Source organism: Calypte anna, chromosome 1 (assembly GCF_003957555.1).
Source record: "Calypte anna isolate BGI_N300 chromosome 1, bCalAnn1_v1.p, whole genome shotgun sequence".
Taxonomy (NCBI): domain Eukaryota; kingdom Metazoa; phylum Chordata; class Aves; order Apodiformes; family Trochilidae; genus Calypte; species Calypte anna.
Genome location: NC_044244.1, coordinates 193,786,030 through 193,806,650, shown reverse-complemented (window position 1 = coordinate 193,806,650; position 20,621 = coordinate 193,786,030). Strand labels below are relative to the sequence as shown.

General features: G+C 38.4%; 1 protein-coding gene across 1 annotated transcript in view; it reads right to left on the bottom strand.

The window, feature by feature from the left end:
* The window catches only part of TENM4 (teneurin transmembrane protein 4), a 358,077-nt gene that overhangs the window by 184,133 nt on the left and 153,323 nt on the right, over positions 1-20,621 (bottom strand). The window contains exons 5-6 of the mRNA XM_030461389.1: positions 17,913-18,011; positions 15,608-15,843 (exon numbers count right to left, since the gene is read on the bottom strand). Coding sequence (XP_030317249.1) covers positions 15,608-15,843; positions 17,913-18,011 — 335 coding nt within the window. The remainder of the gene's footprint in view (positions 1-15,607; positions 15,844-17,912; positions 18,012-20,621) is intronic.

Genomic DNA, 20,621 nt, shown 5'->3' with positions numbered 1-20,621 from the left:
GGAGAAGAAAAGACAAGACATGCTTACTGAAGCATACGAGACCCCCAGAAATCACAACAGTCAGCAAAAACTTGAAAAACACACTTCTGGCCCTTTATTAGCTTGTAACTTTGCCCCAGGAAGCTAGCTAAGTGTAATAAATAACCAAAGGAATCAATTACAATGTTTGAAATTAAGGCTATGGCTGAAACCTCCAGCTGCTTCAATAGTGTCTGTTAAATGTGTTCCCACAGCAGCTCTGCTGCTGCCTTCTTGCCTGTCCTCTCGTACCTAAGTCCTGCAGATACTGCTGCTGGCATGGTGATTCCTCACCCAGATAAAGCTCCTAGATAAGCTAAGAAATGAATAAAATAGCAACTGTTTCACAGCTAACAACTTATCTTGCCATGAACAAGGGAGACAGAGTTTTTCAGAATGGAAGCACAAGAGAACCAAGAAGTTAATTGTCACCACCATGAGCATGTGCAAAGCCTGAATTTACAGCAAGTGCAGAGATTAAATGGGATGCTGGCAAGACCCAAAGTCTTTAGACTCACACTAAGAATGTTCCATATTTTGAATCCCTATTTATCTGAAGATATCAGTATAGTTTGCATAAATAACACCAGGGAGAGTACAAGGTTTGGCAATGCCAGGTTTCTCTCCAGAGCCACCCTCCCCCTCCTCAACTCAACTCTCCTAACCCTGGGCTTGGTCTGGAGAAAAGTTTGGCTAGTGAAGCCAAACTCCACTGATTTCTACAAGCACTTCATTGCTCTGGTGACAGCAAAGCCAAAGCCAACACAAGCCAAAAGAGCACTGCTGGTAGAAAGAATATTTTTCCAAAGCCCCCATAGGACAAAGGGGGGAATGGGTAAAGACAGCGTGAGGAGGATCAGGCAAGAAGCACTGGGAGGCCATAATGAACAAGAATAAAAATGAGAGAGAAAGAGGAAGAAAGTGAGAAAAACACAGAATTATAGAAACTAAGAAATAGAAGGTAGTTAGGAAAGATCACGAGAAAGCTAAGGAAAAAAGTAAGAGTAGTTACATATTCCTCTTTAATCTACAGGTTTGACAGTCAGACTTAAAATAACACACTCTAAAATAAGACCTGAGGTTTGCTTTTTTTTTTCTAGTTGAAAAAAACCCCTGAATTCCACCACCAAATTACTCAGGGCTAATTTTGACTCAAGTAAATGTATTGCTTTCACTCTTGTCTCTGGAATAAACTTGACTGTAATTATCTCGATAACTGTGTCTCTCCACACTGAAATTATATGATTTCTGTAGAAGTGGGAGAATTGACTGTTGCAGAGTTAATCATATTTTTGTGACATTCAGTGTTATGAAAAGGAGCCTTTCAGCATGAAATAATCACTAGTTTGTCAATCTTCAATAAATCAAGGAAGAGGCATGCAAGATTAAGGAGAACAGAAACAGTAAAACAAACATTAAAGAAAGAAATCAACCAGTTTGTTTTTTCTCTTTACACTCCTGTTCCTTTTCAATGTTTGACAAGGCTTCTGTGTCCCAGCATGGCAGGGCATACCAACACAGCAAAAGTCAAGGATTGAAGCTCTACTGGTGTCAGAAGAGTGTAAAAGCAGCAATATACATATACAATTTTAAGATGAAGTTATGTACCTGACAGATTCACACTGATGTTCATCTAAGGGCATGAGACACTTTGAGTGCTGGAGTAATTTAATACCAAAGTAACTAACAGGTTCCTGGGTCTGGAACTGAAATCTAGCATCCCAACTAAAGATTCCAATGATCCCTAATATCATGAATTCACTTACACAAACATTGCCAGATCACTGAGCCAGAGACTGCAGGGCAAGAAGAAGGATTCTTGCAAGGCCATTTCTTCTGTGGACTCTGGCAGGTACCTTGTGACCAAAAACTCAGCACAGCACTCTGGGTTTCTGGCCTCTAAAATTCTTCCCTGTGCAAAATACTCTTGCTCTGTGGCTTAAAAGTCATATTTGAGGAATCAAAAGCTGATTTCTGAAATCATCCTCTGCCTGAATGGATGCACACACACAGTGCTCTCCACAGCCCAGCAGGATCAGGGGTGCCATGCAGTTAGAAATGCAAAATTCTTAGGTCAGGAAGGAATGCAGCCCAAAAGGAAGTTTCATTCCATGGTGTTTCAGTGAAGACCCTCAGCTTGTTGCTGGGAGGTCCCATGGTTCTGCTTCCTAACCTGCTGATTTATTAGACACAAGACAATAGTTTAGAAATATTAAAAAAAAAAAAGCTACAAAGAGGAACTTAGGCTAATACTCAGTTTTGTAAATTCTCCATTTGGCCCTTTTTCTGACTATTCAGTGATCCATCTTCAACAAGAAAAAAGAGTTTACAAGCCTTCTTCACAGACTGGGGATGAAACCATTCTGCTAGACTGGACTGTGAGTTCTTCCTGCTGGGAACTGGAGAATACATATCTACTTATTCCTGAGTGGAGGGAATAGGATGAAAGATTTGAATGATAAAACAGAGAAATAGCTGTTTTGTGCTTGTTTGGGATTTTTTTAGAACCTTTAATTTCATAAAGTAAGAGGCATATGCTTGCATAGTCAGCTATTGGGTGCATCCAGTAATACCTGGGACCCTGCCTGCTGCTTGACCATCCCTCCATGTTCAAACAAAGCTTAAACTATGCAAGTGCCAGAAGTCTTTCTTTCAGAGATAATTCAGGTTTACCTCTTCCCTCAATCGGAATCTCCATGTGCAAAGGAGGAATTCAAATGATGGAGAGTTTCCTGCCTCTTAAAATTTTGCCACCAGAGTGGGAACTGCCTCTCAGAAAATCAAAGCTTTGTGGTCATCACCTAAAATCCTGGCTACAAATGTATTTACTTGCTTAGACTTGACACAGATCAGTCACTCTTTGACCCCTCCTGACTGAAGAGCTGTATTGAAGATTTCCCAGATAGAAGCAAGTGGTCTACCAAACAGTGTTAGTTCCTCCTTAGGAAAACACTTCATATTTTAATTTAGATCCCAATTGCTCTTAATAGGAGGAAAAAAAGCTTCCAGCATCATATTTCTTTGAAACCTTCAAGGAAGTGACTAGAAAGACATGTTATAAAATGAAGCAGTTAAATTCAATGTTTGTTCAATGAAAAGAGTCAGCACTTCCTATTCAATGTCTTCCTAATTACTCCTGGGGATCAAAGACTTTCAAGTGATTGCCTGTCCATTCAAACCTCTAATAGATGATCACTGGCCCCTCCAGTGCTCTATAGTAGTTTTCTGAATGCTTACAATTTCCTGCAGGAAAGGGAAAATCAATTTTTAAATGGATATATTTAAATACTTTTATGAGTATTTTAGGACCTTAAAAAAAAAAGAAAAAAATCCAGTTGCTCATTTCTGAGAGGGAAACAATTATTTCACCAATCACAGTGAGTGGTGACTGACAAGTGTTTACCTATTAGAAAGAATAGATATAAAGGTGGTGTGGTTTATCCAAGGTGCTACCTGCTTCAGTACAACCTGTAATTCCCTTCACCACCTACACCATTGTAAAACTAAAATAGGAAGTTGAAAGAAGGACCTCAGGAGCCCTTTGCTGCTACTAGACAGCTTCCTGTGCCCAAGAAGCTTCTTGCAGTCCCCACGGCCCTAATAACTTTGGTGTTACACAAGCCCAGGCCTTTCTCACTAAAATAATATTTTCCCTCCTAGATACCCTTTCTGGGAGAGACCATATTACTATAAATATTACTGAGATATTTATCCAAGATCAAAGTCAATTATAAGACGGTCCCACTGTACCTCTAAATGGAGTTTTAATTTGTGTATATAAGATGAGAAATAATGGGTCTTCCCATTGGGTACTCACTTCAATTAGAGAAATGAGGACAAGCAGCCCTACCAGAGGGCCTCCCACCTTGCTTTGCAATTATTAAAATTATGGGCTAGTCTGTTGTGGACGGTATAATTTTACAAATGCTCTTTTGTTACACACATATAAACCATGAGACCTTAATTTAAAAGGGTGTAATTTACATAGGTAAATCAACCTCTCATTTGCTTCCTTTCTTATTATCTCTACCAGATACTGTCAGAAAACCTGCTTCCCCAAATTAATATAATAGGCTGTTTAAAGATTAAAAAACAGTTTATTGTTCGAAAATCAGAAATTATATTCATCTTCTATTACTCCAGCATAACAGAGGTAACTAGTTTAAATCTAGTATCCTGATTTAAGGTTTAAGATCTATATATTGTTGTAGAATTCAACACCTCTCAGTTTGTTCATCTGTTCTTCTGAACATAAGGATTATTTTACTATAAAGACAAGTCAATGATTTGAGAGGGTTGCTTGTGTTTTATTCCTAAAATCGGCTGAAACCTGCATTAGTGTTATCAATCACCATGTGTGCTCTAAAGGAACCAAAGCCCCAGTTGGGCTGTGCTAATTAATGTAAGAAAAATTAACAAAAGTACAATCTCTGAATTCCTTGATGTCCAAAGCAATGGTTTAATTTGAGCTTTACTCAGCCTGAGTAAATCTTCTGACTACAAGAGTAAGATAGAGGTGCTTCAAATTAAGTAGGAATTTACACATTTTGTAGATCAGGATTCATCAGTGTCAAAAAACCTGAGCTCTAAAGCAGAATCCTATTGATTTGATGACTTTCAGAAGAGATCTGAAAAAAATGTAACCTGCACATGTATTCAGGAGCATCTCATCTACTTGAGATGACAAATACATAGGTATTTTTAAAGCAGGCTAATGATCTTTTAATTTATATTCCAACTTTACATGAACTTGAAAAACAAGCAGATTGTTCCAACAGTTCATTTGGAGAGGGAAAAATTCCTTTTTATTTCTCCTGTAGAAAAGTCTGGCAAATGGATACAAATGTACTGTCTAGGAAAGCTGATAAAGTGGGTGACACAACAAAATTAATGACACTAGAAATTTTTTTTCTGTCCAGAGACCATGGACAAAATCCAGCACAATACTTTCAGGTACTATAAATTTAAGTGAATGTTTCAGATCAGTGTGGAAAGCTCTCTCAGTAACAAAATTTAACACAACCTGATGATTTGTTCCCTTGGACTTAGAACTAAATCCAGCACAAAGATTAAGGCAAGTGCTGGCAAGTGCAACCCCCAGTGTTCTCTTAAAAGCCCCACAGTCATCTTTATATTTAATTACACCTAAAAAAAAGGATTTGCTAAAGAAACTCAAAGTTTGCCAAGTCAAGCACTCAAAAGTGAGCAAAGAACAGAATTAAGATTGCTGATGTGATTTTAGATCAGCCCCTGTATGCATATGTTACCCTGAAGCAGCCTTCAATTCCCTCATCACAGGCTATTTTTTTTTTCCACTGGCCCAATGCTGAGCAGAACAATTGCACAGAAATTGCCACTCAGCCCTGGCAACTCCAGCATTGTTGAATGTTCAATTGCTTTCTAGGGATGCCATATGTGCAGCCTGGTTGGTAGCAGTAGGAGGGAGTTGGAAAGGGAAGGAATACACTCAGTGCAGACAATTTTGCTACTGCACTCTAAATAGGTCCCTACTGAGTATGTGTGAACTCAGATTTTCTAGTATTGTGGCATCCAGCTCTGGGTGGATCAGGGAGATGATAAAGCACACAGCATTTTTTGTTCTTCCTACCAGAAAAGAGGCATCACGATTCTCCATTACCTCCACACTTCTGCAATGTGGATATAAAATACCAGTAGATCAAACAGCAAAGTTTTGCATAAGTGAATGGTTATGCTGGCAGTAGGGATGCAGACCCCTATTGTCACAACTCTATTTGGAGTATTTTAGGCCATGATAATTGTGTTTCATGGTTAAATATTAATGTACCAAAGGCCTTGCTCAGGAACATATTACACTGCTTTGTTCATTTATCCCCAAAGACCATATTGATAGAAGGCAATTAAACACTATCAAGCAATGTAACGTGACAGTCTGAATCATTTCACTGTTAGAAGGGAGTCTACTGTGATTCTGGCTCTGGCAGCCAGTTCCTGAAATCCTGTGTACAGTTCAGCTAGCACAAACTAGTGATAATTCTCAACAGACCATCCATAAGAGTTTAACAACATAGAAACACACCCACGCTGGACCAGCAGGATGCTTAAGATGGTCCCATATACATGTTTCACAACCTGAAGTAATGCAGGAAGGTATACTAATAAAAACAAACTGTTTGACCACTTCAATTAATTCCATTTGCATTATCTTTATGCTCAGATTGTGGGATTATTTTTTTCACCAAAAGCCTCAGGAAGTAATTTTGATGCTTGATTTCATTATAAATCCTGCCATAATTAAGTGAGATCCATCTCCACAGATAGAGTCCAATTAGAGTTTCTTTTGAAATACTTAGTGTAAGCATACCCATCATCTCTGCTAACTGCCTTGATCTGCTTTGCTTTTTAAAGAGTCTCTTTTGCATAATGAAGTGATGCTACAGTTGTACCAGGCAAGCAAAATGTGATGCTGCTGCTGTGGGATGGGCTACCATACCTGAAAACAACCAACATATGCTGGTCTCATCACCCATCTAGGAAAAAACTTCTGGTTACAACAAGGGCAGGCTTGGAAAATAAGGTATGATAAAATCAAATGAAGTGGAAGATAGGAAAAGCTGGTAATGGTGGGAGAGTTTATTCTTTTTTTCATTTAAACACAGAGATAACAACCTATAACTACCTATCTATGGCTGTTTCAAAGGGAACTCTGGAATTGGTTCCTTTGGAGATTTAAGTTTCAATATAAACAGCACTGTTGAAATCTTGTCACAGAAAGAGTGGACTGGACTTTTTATTATTTATTCTACAGTTCATCTGGCATGTCACCTGGGCAGTATAATTATCAACATCACTTCAGGTAACAATATAAAGATGTAAATCCACCACAAAGCTCAACTTTAACTACAGGTAAAAAACCTTAGAGAATGCATTGCTGAACATATCCAATAGAAAGCTAAATTTAGGTCAGTTTATCCATTATTTTTTTATGCTATGCAATAAACTCAACTTAAATGCAGCTCTTAGCTATCTAACTATTTGTATATGGATGAGCTTGCTGTAAATCAGGTTTTGAAACCATCTCCTTATTTATGTTAGAAAAAGATAGGGACAAATGTTAAACTAGAACTGAGGAATATTTTTCACTGTCAGTGACATCCCTAACAGAGCTTAGCCTTACAACTAGTTACCCAGAAAAAATTATGGTATTTAATAACCCTGAAAGAGATCCCATTTCTGGAAGCACTTCTTTCTGTCTCCACTTAACTGCAATTAATTTATATTATTTCACACGAATTAGTATGAAATAAAAACATGGAGTTGAGGAGAAGTCATCCCAGTAGATACTGAGATCTGCAAAACCAATTCCTTTGCAGTGTCTGTGTGCAAAGGTCAATCTGAGCCATGAGATGAAGACCATAGCAGCACATCTGTGCCACTCATAAAGGCAGGGCCAGCACTTCTGGTGTCATCATGCTTTTATTTTCTTTTCTGGGGGCTTATAGCAACTATATAAACTCACTGAAAGCAACTGGTAAAACCTTGTAAAAGCTGACAGCCCGTATCTTACCATTTAGTAAGAAATACATAGAATTAAATTCATCCCTTTGTGTATCAAAGATTCTTAAATTTAGGAAAGGATCAGTCACCTAAAAGGGCTAACTGTGATGCTATGTGCCTGTGGTTTTCGGGTGCATTGTTGCAAGCTCCAAGATCAGATATACAGCCTCAACCTGCTTTCTACTGGTTAAAGAATCAGGCATACTGGTGGTCTGGTTGTAACTGGAAGTCATTCTTCCTGACATCCCACAATGATGAGAGAAGATCAGACTTTGACAAAAAGAGCTCTTAATTCAGTGTCAAAATAAAACAATAAGCAGAAATAAAAAAGAGTAATACACAAACCCCCAGAACAATAGGGAAAGAGAGAGTAATCTATATAAATCTAAGAGAGTGTAGAGAGTTGATAAAGGATGCTGAGGACATGAAGAAAAAAATACTTGGCTTGAAAAAAAACAAAGAAAAACAGAACATTTTTAAACTGAAATTTTGAAACCATATTGAAACATAGCAAACTGAGCAACAATATAGGTATTTACTTGATGGAGACAGGAAAATTGTTCATAATGTTATAAGAGAGTATTCAGTAAGAATTTTTGTTCTTGTTTTTGAAAATACCTGGGATAATGCAATTATTTCACAAGACATAAGTTTTTTTTCCAGAATGTTCATAACCAAGAATTATATTAAACTGCATCTACTCTAGGAGAAACATTTTTAAATCTTCAGGCTCATTTAACTTGTACCCAGCAAATGAAATGAGCAAGCAGAAGAGGAATTTGACTACTGATTAATACTGAACCAGCTACCAAGAGATTAGAACAGGGTTAATGCTGTGCAAATATTTAAGAAGGGAAGAGGATGCAAGTCACTCAGATGAAGTAACCTGACAGCTATTACAGACAAAATAATGGAAAACACAACACAGAATTCAACTGATGAAGAATAAAGAAAATTAATGTGTGGCAGCTCAGGCAACCATATTGCTTTTCTGAAAAATAGATCCTAAGAATCAAACAGCTCTTCATTTTTTTTTGACAGGATCACAGTTTAGTGAGACATTTGATTTAATTCAGGATGACTTTCAATAAAAGAAACAAGCTCTTCCTAAAATCATCATCACCAGTGAATAATCATTAAATGTTAAAATTTCTTGTGAAATTCAACACCTGATTGTCAGCCTGAAAATATCCAACACTGACATCAATGTTACATATGTAAATACAAAAGTCATGAATGACTAAACATGTGGATGACTCAAAGAATATTCAAGTTACAAATACAACGGTGAGGTCAGAACAGATAAGTAGAAAAGCTGGAAAATCTGAAAGAGTCAAACAAGATGTTCTTCAAACAGAACATTTCAAAGGCCAGCCTATAAACTTAGGATAATGGATTAAAAGTTGTGTCAGTGAATCCTAGACTCACAGAATGGTTTGGATTGGAAGGGGCTTTAAAAATCACCTACTTCCAACTCCTGCCATGGGCAGGGACATCTCCCATGAGACCGGGTTGCTGCAATCCAATCTGTCCTTCAACACTTCCAGGAAGGGGCAGCCACAAGTTCCCTGGGTGAAATGGGACATTGGCTCCTCAAAAGCACAGCCTGAAAATAGCAGCAGGACTAAGCACAAAAAGGTGCTGTGTAACAAAATCCTAATGTGATTTTCATAGCCAAAATAAACTAATGAGCTCCTGACACATGTGAATTGGGAAAAAATGAACTGAAGGAGGTATTTTACTGAGCTATGCATAAATGCTTGAGTAGGTAGCTGTAGTTTAACAACCTTTAATCTGCTAAGAGGTCAGCCTTTGTAATATGATAATGTTTATGGCTTTCAGCACTGTTAAGAAAACAATTTAAATTAAAATTACAGGAATTTTCTAATAAAGAGAATTATTTCCAAAACAGAGGCAGTACTTGATAAGGCTTTTTATCAGTATAGACTCTGAATAAGTGTTTACCACTTTATAAAGTAGAAGTTTTGCTGCTGAATTTCAAAACATGGAATACCTAAATTTTACTACTTCTCAGTTTTTCCCTGCTGGACAACTGAAACAAAATTATTTGGTTTATGTTATCTTCTATTATCCTTTTCCAGCAACATTTTTGGCACTGTTTCTCTTTCAATAGTGCATACAAAATTGTATATTTTTCCTGTCCCAACACCTTTAATGTCAGATACAGATCTTATTTAGGTCAAGACAGTGAATATTCTTTAATGAAGTTTCTATAGTGAGGTTTTTAACACCCACAGAAGTGAATTGATCTTCATGAGAATAGCTTTAGAGTGGGCTTGTGCACCTTTATCACCTTCATTTTAAAGCTGTGGTTAAATCACTGTGTTTTACTTTTCTCTGAACTGTAAAGTTGGTATCCAAAGTAAAAAAAAAACAAAACCAAACAAAACCCACAAATATCTACTAACATAAACAGTTCTTCCTGATTTTGCAGGGAATGGAAAATAAGATCTGAGTTATTCTTCAGACCATCATGCAACATGCAATGAAAAGCAACAAAACAGGGGGAAATTAATTTTGGGTCTAACACATCTCTCTGATGATTACAGTTTGTGTAGGGGTACAGCACTAAAAACAAAAAGCCCTTTTTTTGGGACAAATTGGGTGAAAAGCAGACAATGTAGCTACACTGAGCTGCACATCAAGGATCTATCAGAACAATGTGTGCATGCACATGGAGAGGAAGAAAGGGGAATGTCAGTAAAGTGACTGGAGCTGAAACATTTGAGTGGTTCCTTAATATTCTGTGGATCTGACCAGGGAAAATTTAGTTCACCAGATTCCTGCAGGTGCTTCCCTGAGCTCAGATTTACTCCACCAACCCCTGTAAACTACACAGACCCCTCACTTGTTCCTAAGCAAGAGTGAGTATGACTGAGGCCCATGCAAAGAAAACCCTGTGACCTTTCCTTCTCTCTGCCATGAAACAGATGATGCAAAAAGATTCCTGCACCTCATTTGAAATCATCCACAATCAACCAGAAGCTCATGTTCATGGCATTCATGGGGCTGAGACTATTTTCATGTCTTCTCTTTCCTTAGATAATTCACAGGAACAAAATTTGGAGCTCAACAACAAAAAAAAGATAAGATCACTCAAAACTAGATTGAAGGCTCAATGTCTCTCTTTTTTAATGTTCTTTAGTCAGGTCATTTGAACAAGTGCTAGAGAAAATGGATTTTCTCCAGTTTAAGAGGAACATGAGGAAGAGAAGAATAAGGTCCACATTTCCCAAATGTCACTGGGTTTGAAAGGATGAGCTAGATGTCATTTAAACTATAAAATGAAATATAAATAATAAAATATATTACCGATAATGCTATAAGACCTTCCAGACTGGATCTCTCAGGTTTGGATTAAGGGTAAAATGAAGTAAATGAGATCCAAAGTTCTCAAGTGAACTGTGTGCAGTAATTTTGGGAAGTTGTGAAAGAACCAAGAAAGGACCTGGAAGCTCCTCTATAGGTGACAGATTGACTTCATAACATAAAGGTTTTGATAGAACAGATTGTTTAGCTACTATTTCTGCATTTTATCTAAGATAAGCTGGAAATAGAAAATATTGAAAGATTCTTGTAAATCCAAAGAACAAATGGCAACAGTAGCAAAATAGAACTTAATCTGGGATCAGAAAAGAAATATTGAAGCAGGAAATGTAAGAAAGTTGTTGGCAGGATAATAAATTGGTTTAGGTTTTAACTTGAATATCATAGTATAAATGTAGGATCAGTAGTCATAGCCCCAGATTAATAATTATTAGCAACTTTTCCCTCTGATTTAAAGTGGCATGTAAACACCATGGTAACTGGTGTACTACACATCCATAGCTAACTAGTTAAGATAGCTAAGAGTTTTGGAGACCTGCTTTTAAACTGAGTTTATTACACAGCATCAAAGAATAGTGGGCAAACTGACCTAAATTTAGCTTTCAGGGTTATTTTTAGACAGTAAAAAGAAAGACACCTTATAAAAACACCATAATCCTAGCCCAGTTTTACTGTCAAAGCATTTTGCCTGTAGCAAGCAACACCGTTCTTTAAGTGAAGCTGCATCTGAAATGAACACAGAGCTAAAAAGCTGAGAGCTCTCTCCAGTCACATGAATGACTGTTTTAGCTTCATAATATGTTTTCCAGCCCTAACTTTAATCTAAATCAAATGCCCATCTTTCTTTCTGTTCATGCAATGCAACCACAGCACATGCTTAAGTGTAGGAAAATTGCAAGTGCCTAACTACATCAAATTGTACTTCCATCTAGCCTGGAATCTGCATCAGGCAGAGGATACTTTCAGAAGAAAGAAACTATTCTCTACTAAATTCATTTAGAAACTGTTACATGTACCTAGCCAAGAAGTTGCTGGGCATGGAGATAGCTACAATCAAACAGGTCTTTTCTGGTTTTAAATCCCCAATTCTTCCTTCCAGACAGTGCAGCAATGTCAGAAATGCTTCACAATGCCATGCTAGCAGGCCTGGTATTTACCAGGTACAGAAACTCAGATGGCAAAATATTTGGATAGCAATATACCTCCTGGTATTATCTCTGCCATAAGAATCTTGCTATAAATTAGCCCTCCAAGGCAAAGCTCCATAGCATAGAGAACTCATCACAGCCCAGCAAAAGCCACGAAAATTTTCCTTGTTTAGCTTTCAACTGAATGGACAGTCCTAAAATGAGGGATTTAGTTTTAAAGTGGTGTCTCTTCACAACCTCCTGGAACAGTAAATTTGCAGGTCAGTTCCAAACTACTTAAAGAGTTTCATTGCAGTGGTTCCAGCAGGGCTGTTCCTGCCATTTTAATGTTACAGCCCTGATCTGTCACTGCTTTTCTCTTTGGTGTTCTCACCACACAAGACAAGCTTCTGTGGAGCTCATAAGATTTGCATAAGCTGTGTGTGTGCAAAACTTTGATGTGCATTGTTGCCCCTGCCTTAGTGAGCCTCTGAATATTTGAAAAAGTGGCAACAAGTCAATCAAAAGCTGGTTAATTCAAATGATAACCAGCTTCTGGTGCTTAATACACCCTGGTATATTTTGTTTGTCATTATCTCTCCAGACCAGTGACTCAGCCCTGTAAAACCTTCAGTGTGATCATGGTGTTGACAGATGATACCAGCCTTTCAGCTTCCATGGACTTCTATTTATGCCTTCTCATTTCTTCTTTGAAAAATCCCAGCAAGACAAATGAACCTCAAAGCACTAAATACCACAAAGACTTTAATAAAATAATGGAAACTTGCCCTCTCGGCCTTAAACAAATGATTTAGTGAGTACCTTGGATGAACAAAAAATGAGCTGGCTTCAGCAAAGAACTCCTGAAGTAACCCAATGCCTTGTTGTTTCCATGCAGTGCTGCCTGCCTCAGATGCATGTGTCTGAGCACCTCACCCTTGTGTCTGAGCACCTTTCCCACAAAAAATATTGCCAGTAGCAGAGTCTTTAATGGATCTCCTGACATCTCTAGCTCCACACACTTGTACCAGCAGGTAAGGACTGCAATAGATAGTTTTTAATATCTATAGAGACCAGTGAGGTGTGCTTGATGCTGTGAAGATCATCTTGAAGCTCTAGACATTACTCTGAAGTATTTCCATTAACTGATTGGTGTTACAAAAAAGAAAATAAAAAAAAAATAGAGCAAATGCTAAGCCACTGCCATGGGACCTGTTCCAAAGTCTACGCAGTTAAATGGGAGTCTTTCCAATGACCTCAGTTTGCTTTGGAGGATGAAAATGGTCATTAAAAAGATCCTTTCTATGTTTTTTTTAACTAGCAAGAGCAGATGGAAAAGTAGCCAAGTTCCCAACACTTATGCAGTGTTATTTAGATTTGACCTTCTTACTCATTATTGTTATACCTGACCACTCAAGTAGCCTCCATGGCATTGAAAAGGATAAGATACTTCTCAAATGAGGAATGGGAAACAAAAATTGGAGGAAAACCAGAAATTTGTTCACAAATAGAATAAGCTACTTTGAACAATGAACAAGTTCCTGTTAAGAACTGTGACGTTTTATCAGAAAGCAGAAGATCTCAGTTTAACTTAGTTAAAGTACAAACATTTTGACTCCTTGATTCATTTTTTTCTTTTGGGTTAGGTGATACAATTCTCATCTGCAATTTGACAGGATGTAGAAAATAATTATAAATGAAAAGGTTATTCATAATTTTTAAATGAGTTAATTAGTAAACCCCGCCAGAGTCACTCGTTACAGTAATTAATAATTGATTATACTTGAAATTAAACACAATTTTTCATCAAAATCTAATTAAATATCTGTCTTTTTTTCTTGTTGATTAGACCACTGGGTCTGGTAGAGACAATCTTTGCTAAATATGTTTATGCTGAACTGAGCCATTGAATCTGATTTTTAATAATTGATAGTTCCTTTAGAAATTAGTAATTATGACCCATAATTACTGCAGTTCAACCTGATCACCATTTCTGGCACCTTGCCAACCAACCATGGAGCCTGGCAAAGGCAACAGAATTCCTGTGAATGGGGAAAAAAGGATGAGAGAAAACTCAATGGATCTACCTTTTAACCACATTAACTAATTACAAACGGAGCTGCAACTCTCCAGAATGCAGAAAAAAGGTTTTCTAGTTGGAGAATACTAAGTAGCAAACCAAACTCTTCTCAATCTATCACAGACCTCTTTCATCAGAATTAGCACATGCCACTATTCTGAGATATAATGATATTCCTCTGACTCAGTGAGATAATGTCCAAAGGAACCATGTTCAGGGCATTAGGAGAATACCAGACAAATGAGAAAGGCGAGCCCAAATGTACGTACTAAATGATGAAAATTGGCTGCATATTTCATCAAACTGTTGCTGATTTAATGTTGGCTAATTAATCATTCCTGCTTCTCTTACAGGAGGCATAAAAGTGACCAGAGTATGATGCAAGGCAGAAGTGGAAAAGTATCAGTCATTAGAAACATATACATAAAAGGAACACAGTAAAAGCAATCCTTTGTGGCAGTGCTAATTATACTCATGTGAAATGAAAGCAAAAAACTTTCAATCTAGGCGAAGACTTGTAATTCTAACCACAACCTTTTATGGATCATTAGTGTATAGGAAGTTACAGAGAAATCAAAAAGACTCATTTGTGCCACAAGAAATGGGCTTTTTTACCCATGATCATATCTGCAAGTGACTGACAGCTAGAGTTTGCACCACTGACAATTTAAAATAAGTATAGGGATGAACCTTTGTAAGACATTTGTAACACAAATATCAAATCTAACTAAAGAAAAATTAATGGGAACGGCCCAACTTTACAGGCTGAAAAATACAATTTGCAAGTCTAATGTGTCAATTACTTTTGCAACAAACAGTGAGTACACTTTCTTACAATGAATAATGACAACTCTTATAAACCAAATAAATTCAGATCACACACAACTCAAAAAAAATCCTGTTGTTCTACCCAATAGCACATTTTCCTAACTCCCCTGCTCAAAGAAGGCTTTGTTGGACCACAATCTAAACTCAGTCTTTCCTGTCTTCCAGGTTACTTGAAAAACTTCAATATCATTGGTTAAATTGCTAGGATGTGCCACTAAAAGACAGAATAAAAAAACCCACATTTTTTAGTATCAGGATCTTCTTTCTAACCCTGCTCCCATCAAAGTCAATAGCAAAGTATTCCCATGGACCTGGATGTGACTGTGCCTGGGACATGAACCTCACTGCCTGCTTTAATGGTCTGCTTTGGAAAAACATGGTGGGTTTGTTTCACTCCAGGTAAACTTTTCTCTGCAGAAAATAAACAGTCTATGTCATTGAAGGGAGTGCAACACACGACTCATGTCTTAATAAGTTCCTCTGGCTCTGTGATGTGTTAGGCTCCCAACCACATCACTGCAACATCAACTAAGTCAACAGAGGCCTTCTTCCCCATTACTCCATACCATGATCTTGACCCTCTGGTTCCCAAACATTAGGATTACGGGTGGGTTTGTACTAAATGAACGAAAAGCAGAAAAAAAAAAAACAACAACAGAAATGAGCTTACCTATGAAATACGCCAGCAGGATCACCAGCGTGACCGAGATGACAATGGCACTCAGGGCAGCACATTTCCAGTTACAGTACTTGTAAGGTTTCTTCAGGTTAAAGGCAGGCCTAGAGAAGGTACTTCTGGGAAGGGGCCTAGGGGGAGGTGAGTACACAGTGCTGGACGTCAAGGGATATCCCGGCGACGTTGTACAAAAAAGGGGAGAAGTGCCTCCAGGTTTGAACAGGAAGTGCCTGAGGGGAGAAAGACCAACAGCAAGTGACACCTCACACAGATTGAAGCCATAGGAGATGTGGGGTGGGAGGATGATGACTGCTGCTGGGACGAGGAAAGCAGCTCCACACAATGCTGGCTACGGATATGGATGGCATGCACGAAAGAGAATAGTAAATATCAAAGGCAAGTCACACAGACTAAAGGAAAACAAAACAGAATAAAACAAAAAAATATCACAGTGCCAACAGTGCCACAGAGAACTCTTCAAGGGGGGGAGTCCCCTCTGTGGAAGAGCTGGCTTTAGAGCAAGATGAATACCCCGAGCACAGCTATGACAGACTGGTGGCACGGGCAGCACCAGAGCTCCCACAGAGCCCTATAGAGACTGAAGAGGAGTGTGGCTCAGATTAAAGAGGGGAGGGCATTTACCAATTCGTTGATCACTGCATGAGAGCTTTTTTTGTATGGCACTGGTGAATGGAGATGGGGAAGGAGAGCTTAAGCCATTCCATAGCACCCAAATTGTCACAGAGGGGAATATTTACACTGTCCCCACCCAGCAAATTTAAGCATTGGGCAATGGTGTGGCTTAAAAGCATCAAGGGCCGGAATTCAAGTCGTGTATTGCTAGTGGGGAGAGGCACCTGCTTCCAGAAAGCAGTCCAGAGCACCATATTTGATGCCTACCTTTAAAAAGTGTGAATTACTGTCAAAGGCAACAGCGTTTCCTGTCCAGTGACATACTGGGAGGCACCACATTCTGTCCATAACTACAAATGCAGCCTGAGAGCCAGCCTATGAGGACCTTGTGTGAGACTCATGAAAGTCAGCACAAAAAGAACCCACTGTAGTCCATGAGTTCCTGAAATGAAATGTCCTGATGGAAGTTCTCTCCACAGGAATCCTGAATGAAAAACCTAATTTTGGTGGGACACCGTGAAGTACAAAGCATTCGAATTCTGGGAATGGAACCCAGGGAATGGATCTGACTCGTTTTATCACCATGCTGATTTCAAACAAAAATGCAGCTTGTGAGGACTGAACAACAGCCCTAGTGCACTATGCACCTCCTGCCATGGTTTATGGGGACAGGTTTGCAGCCAGCATAAATGCAATCAGCATGGGCCCAGGGGAGTCAGTCAGCCAATGGATTATATCAGATGAAAGACGTGACTCTGTTTTCCTCTTGAAGTCACTTGTACAGTCACAGGGAGAAATGTTACATGCAGAAACATCACCATGCAGAAAAGCCACTAATTCATGCATCATGAAGTAGCACATAAATCTCCAAAACAGGTGTTTGTAGTATTACAGTCATGGCTTTATTGGTACTTTAAGCATGACTGCTGAGCATTAGAGAAAGATTAATCATTTCTACTAATGCTCTACATCAAAACATTCATTTTTGCAATGAGTCAGACACTACCCTGTGTTCTGGAAAGTATTTATTTAGACACAGATTTCTGTTCTGAGCAAAGAGGTACCTGCAGTGTTCCAAGTACACCAATTGGGTCTTCACTTTATGGTGGCTACCAAATGAAAACTGCTCACATGAGGTCAACAGTTTTGGCATTAAGTTAAATATCTGTTATAACTTCAAAGTTAAATGATCAAAAGTTAGGTAAAAATGCCAGAATGGGTGGTTAACTCAAAATCAAAGGCTTAGCTTACATGCACCACTGGTAGACATTTGTAAGATAAGGTATGTGGAAAAGAGCAGCTTAACAATGAAGTATCAGGCTGCCAGCACAAAAATGGTTAAGACTTTTATGAAAATTACATTCATCTTAGTTTATATGGGACTCAAAACTGCTGTAGGTACTTCTGTCGAAAGAAATTACTTTCAAAACAATGGGAAAAAAATTAAAAATAAATAATATGCTGTGGATTGCTACCATAATGATGAGGCCACCATCAATATGTACAGCACACAGTGCTTCGAGCTCCAGAACCTCATTTTTTCAAGCCATATTGGAAGAGGCCAGCAATGTTTTTGCCCTTAAACACCATGATATGACAAAATGCTTTCATGCAAGGATCATAACGACTGTACAGTAAACAGGAAGACCACATAAGTGTCACATACCCATCATTGTAAGCACCGTCATGTCGGGAGGAGGTGAGAATGTCCATCTCAATGAGGTTGTCCTGCAATGTCTCTAGGAATGTCTGCTTTGCTATGTTTCTACATACATATGGAAACATGAATGAAGCCAGTGAGTCATGCATATATGAAGTGTGATCTTATAAACCACAATGGTTATAGTGCAGTTGTGCATGGAATTAGAATGATGGACCATATATTTATATGTATAAGATGCTACACATATACATATATAGCTTTCAAGAATGTTCACTTCTCTATATATATGCATATACACACATATAAGCACACACACCCATGTGCATGTATAAAATAAGTTGACATTCATTTCACATTATTTATTGCCAGTGACACATGGAAGTCCAGGCAAAAGCTGCAACCTTGTTAAACTCCTGCATCTGTGTTACTGTGAACTCCAAAACTTCTTCATGGATTGCCAGTGAAAATCTGCCACTGCTTTGCTTAAGTTTCAGTTTTGTATTTGAGCACTTTTTCATTACCAATTTGATTGTTTTCCTTTTTAGATCAATATTTTGTAATGTAGAAGTTTAAAAATGCAAGTTTTTCTCAGAATGAATATTCCAAATAAAAGTCTCTCTGTGATAAGAAGACAGAATCTGGAAAAAAGTTATGATATAACCCAAATTCCAGTACCAGAGTGTTGGCTGTAATCTGTATAATATAGGCAAAAGGCAAGATGCTAAGGGCCTATATGTGAAAAAGCCTGGTTTTGACATTTGCACACAATAGTGGCATTTTACATTATCTGGCCTCCCTGGCATGTACTTTGATGAATCACATTTTGACCTATATATGCTCAACTCTATTGTACTTCTTGAGGAGAACAGCAGGAGCATAAAGAACTAACCAGAGACACCTGGAAACAGATTGTGTCAGGCTTGTTTCTAAAGAACATTGTTCCCATATTTTTTAAAACAAAACAAAACAACAACCAAACAAACAAACAATCAAAACCAACAAATCAATAACCAACAAAAAACCAACAAAAACAAGCCAAAAACCAGTCCTGATTTTGCCCATATCTGTTTCCAGCATCAAAATGGAACCTAAGCCTGAATGTGAATAAATTCCCTGGCTGAACCTAGCAAAGGGAACATAACAACAGCATAGTGACACTTTATCCCTTATGCAGGATTAAGCACTTAGAGGATATAAGTGACATGATGTGAACTCAAACGAGAACTCCTTTGTCAAAGAAACTGGATTCAGGTAACATGCTGTTTCAAGAGAAATGAACCCTGTCACGTTATACAAACCTGGGTACTGTCTCTTCTAAAATGTCCTCAACCTTCGTTTTCCTTTCTCTTTCCTCCTTTTTCCTACTGCTAGTGCCAGTGCTTGTTTAGCTCAACTCACTGCTTTTGGAGACCTCTGGGATTCTTTGACAGAACATATTACTCCTTGATCTGAATGAAAGTGACTCCTATTCATAGGAGTAAAGTGGACTGACATGCATGAGCTGTGTGCCATAGCACTTGAGACATCAATCCATCCCCAAGTGTCTGCAGCTTCCTTACATTCCCTGGGAATGCAGGAAAGGTTGGATGTTGAATTCAATGCAGAAAGAAGCCACATACGTGCAGGCACCAAGCATTTAATGGGTAAGAGGCAAGGCATCTAGCAACACACCAATCAATAAAAGTTCATCAGTAGTTAAAATCCATGTCAAATTGGTTCCATGAATTTCAGTTGTGGATTGTCAATAAAACAGAGGAGGGGAGGGTTACATAATCTTCTAATGCATGTATTGCTAGCAGAGAGGTCGCTGGGTCACAGAGGTGACTGACACATGACTGTCCTCCTCCCTGAAGCCTGTCCAGACCCTGCTCCCTTGGAGATTACCTGTAAATAGCTGTCTAGTTACAAACCACTCTTCCTTCTCATTATGAGTGGTGGTGGCAGAATCTGACCTTACGAGATTAGCACATGAAATTTCCTGGGAATGGAAGTCTCCTGAAAGCTGCTGGATTGTTAACTAACCGTCCATCTAGCTGGCATTTATTTGCTCCTGCAAGGTCAGATGTAAAAGAACAGAAAGGAGGCCACAGAAAAAGGAAGAGTGAGAAATAAATATGGGGGGAACTGACTTACCTGTCAGGACTGACTGCTGAGCAAAGATCTTCTCATCATAAACCTTGACAGTATATTGCTTTTAAAGCAACAAAAAGAGGGAGCAGACAGGAAAAGAAAGAGGAAAAAGAAGAGAGAAAAGGGTCTAGAGGGAAACTAATGAAAAGGAGGGAGAGATGGGGAGGGGCTCTTCCTCATGAAACAAATGAAGTTCTCAGATATGGGATGTGCTTTGGTGTTAGTTTTGCACTTGCCCTATACATCTAAGAGTGCAAATTTCCAGGCAGTAACAAACCATCCTAAATTTCTACTTCTGACTACTGCTTGGGATCTACAGCAGCCAAAATCAAGCCTCTTGGGGTGTTTTACATCTATAATGGAAGGCACATTTCACTGCCTGTGACAATCCCTGTTTAAAAGCCATAACTTTTTCTTCATGTTTTCTCTCTCTGTTGACTAATATGGGGTTTTTAAAAAGTGGATATTCAAGAGAAGTACAATTCCATTTTTGACATGACATTACTATAATCTCCTATTGGTATACTTCAAAGGCCTTAATTCTTGGATTAATGTCTGTTAGCCAGGATTTATATTTTACAT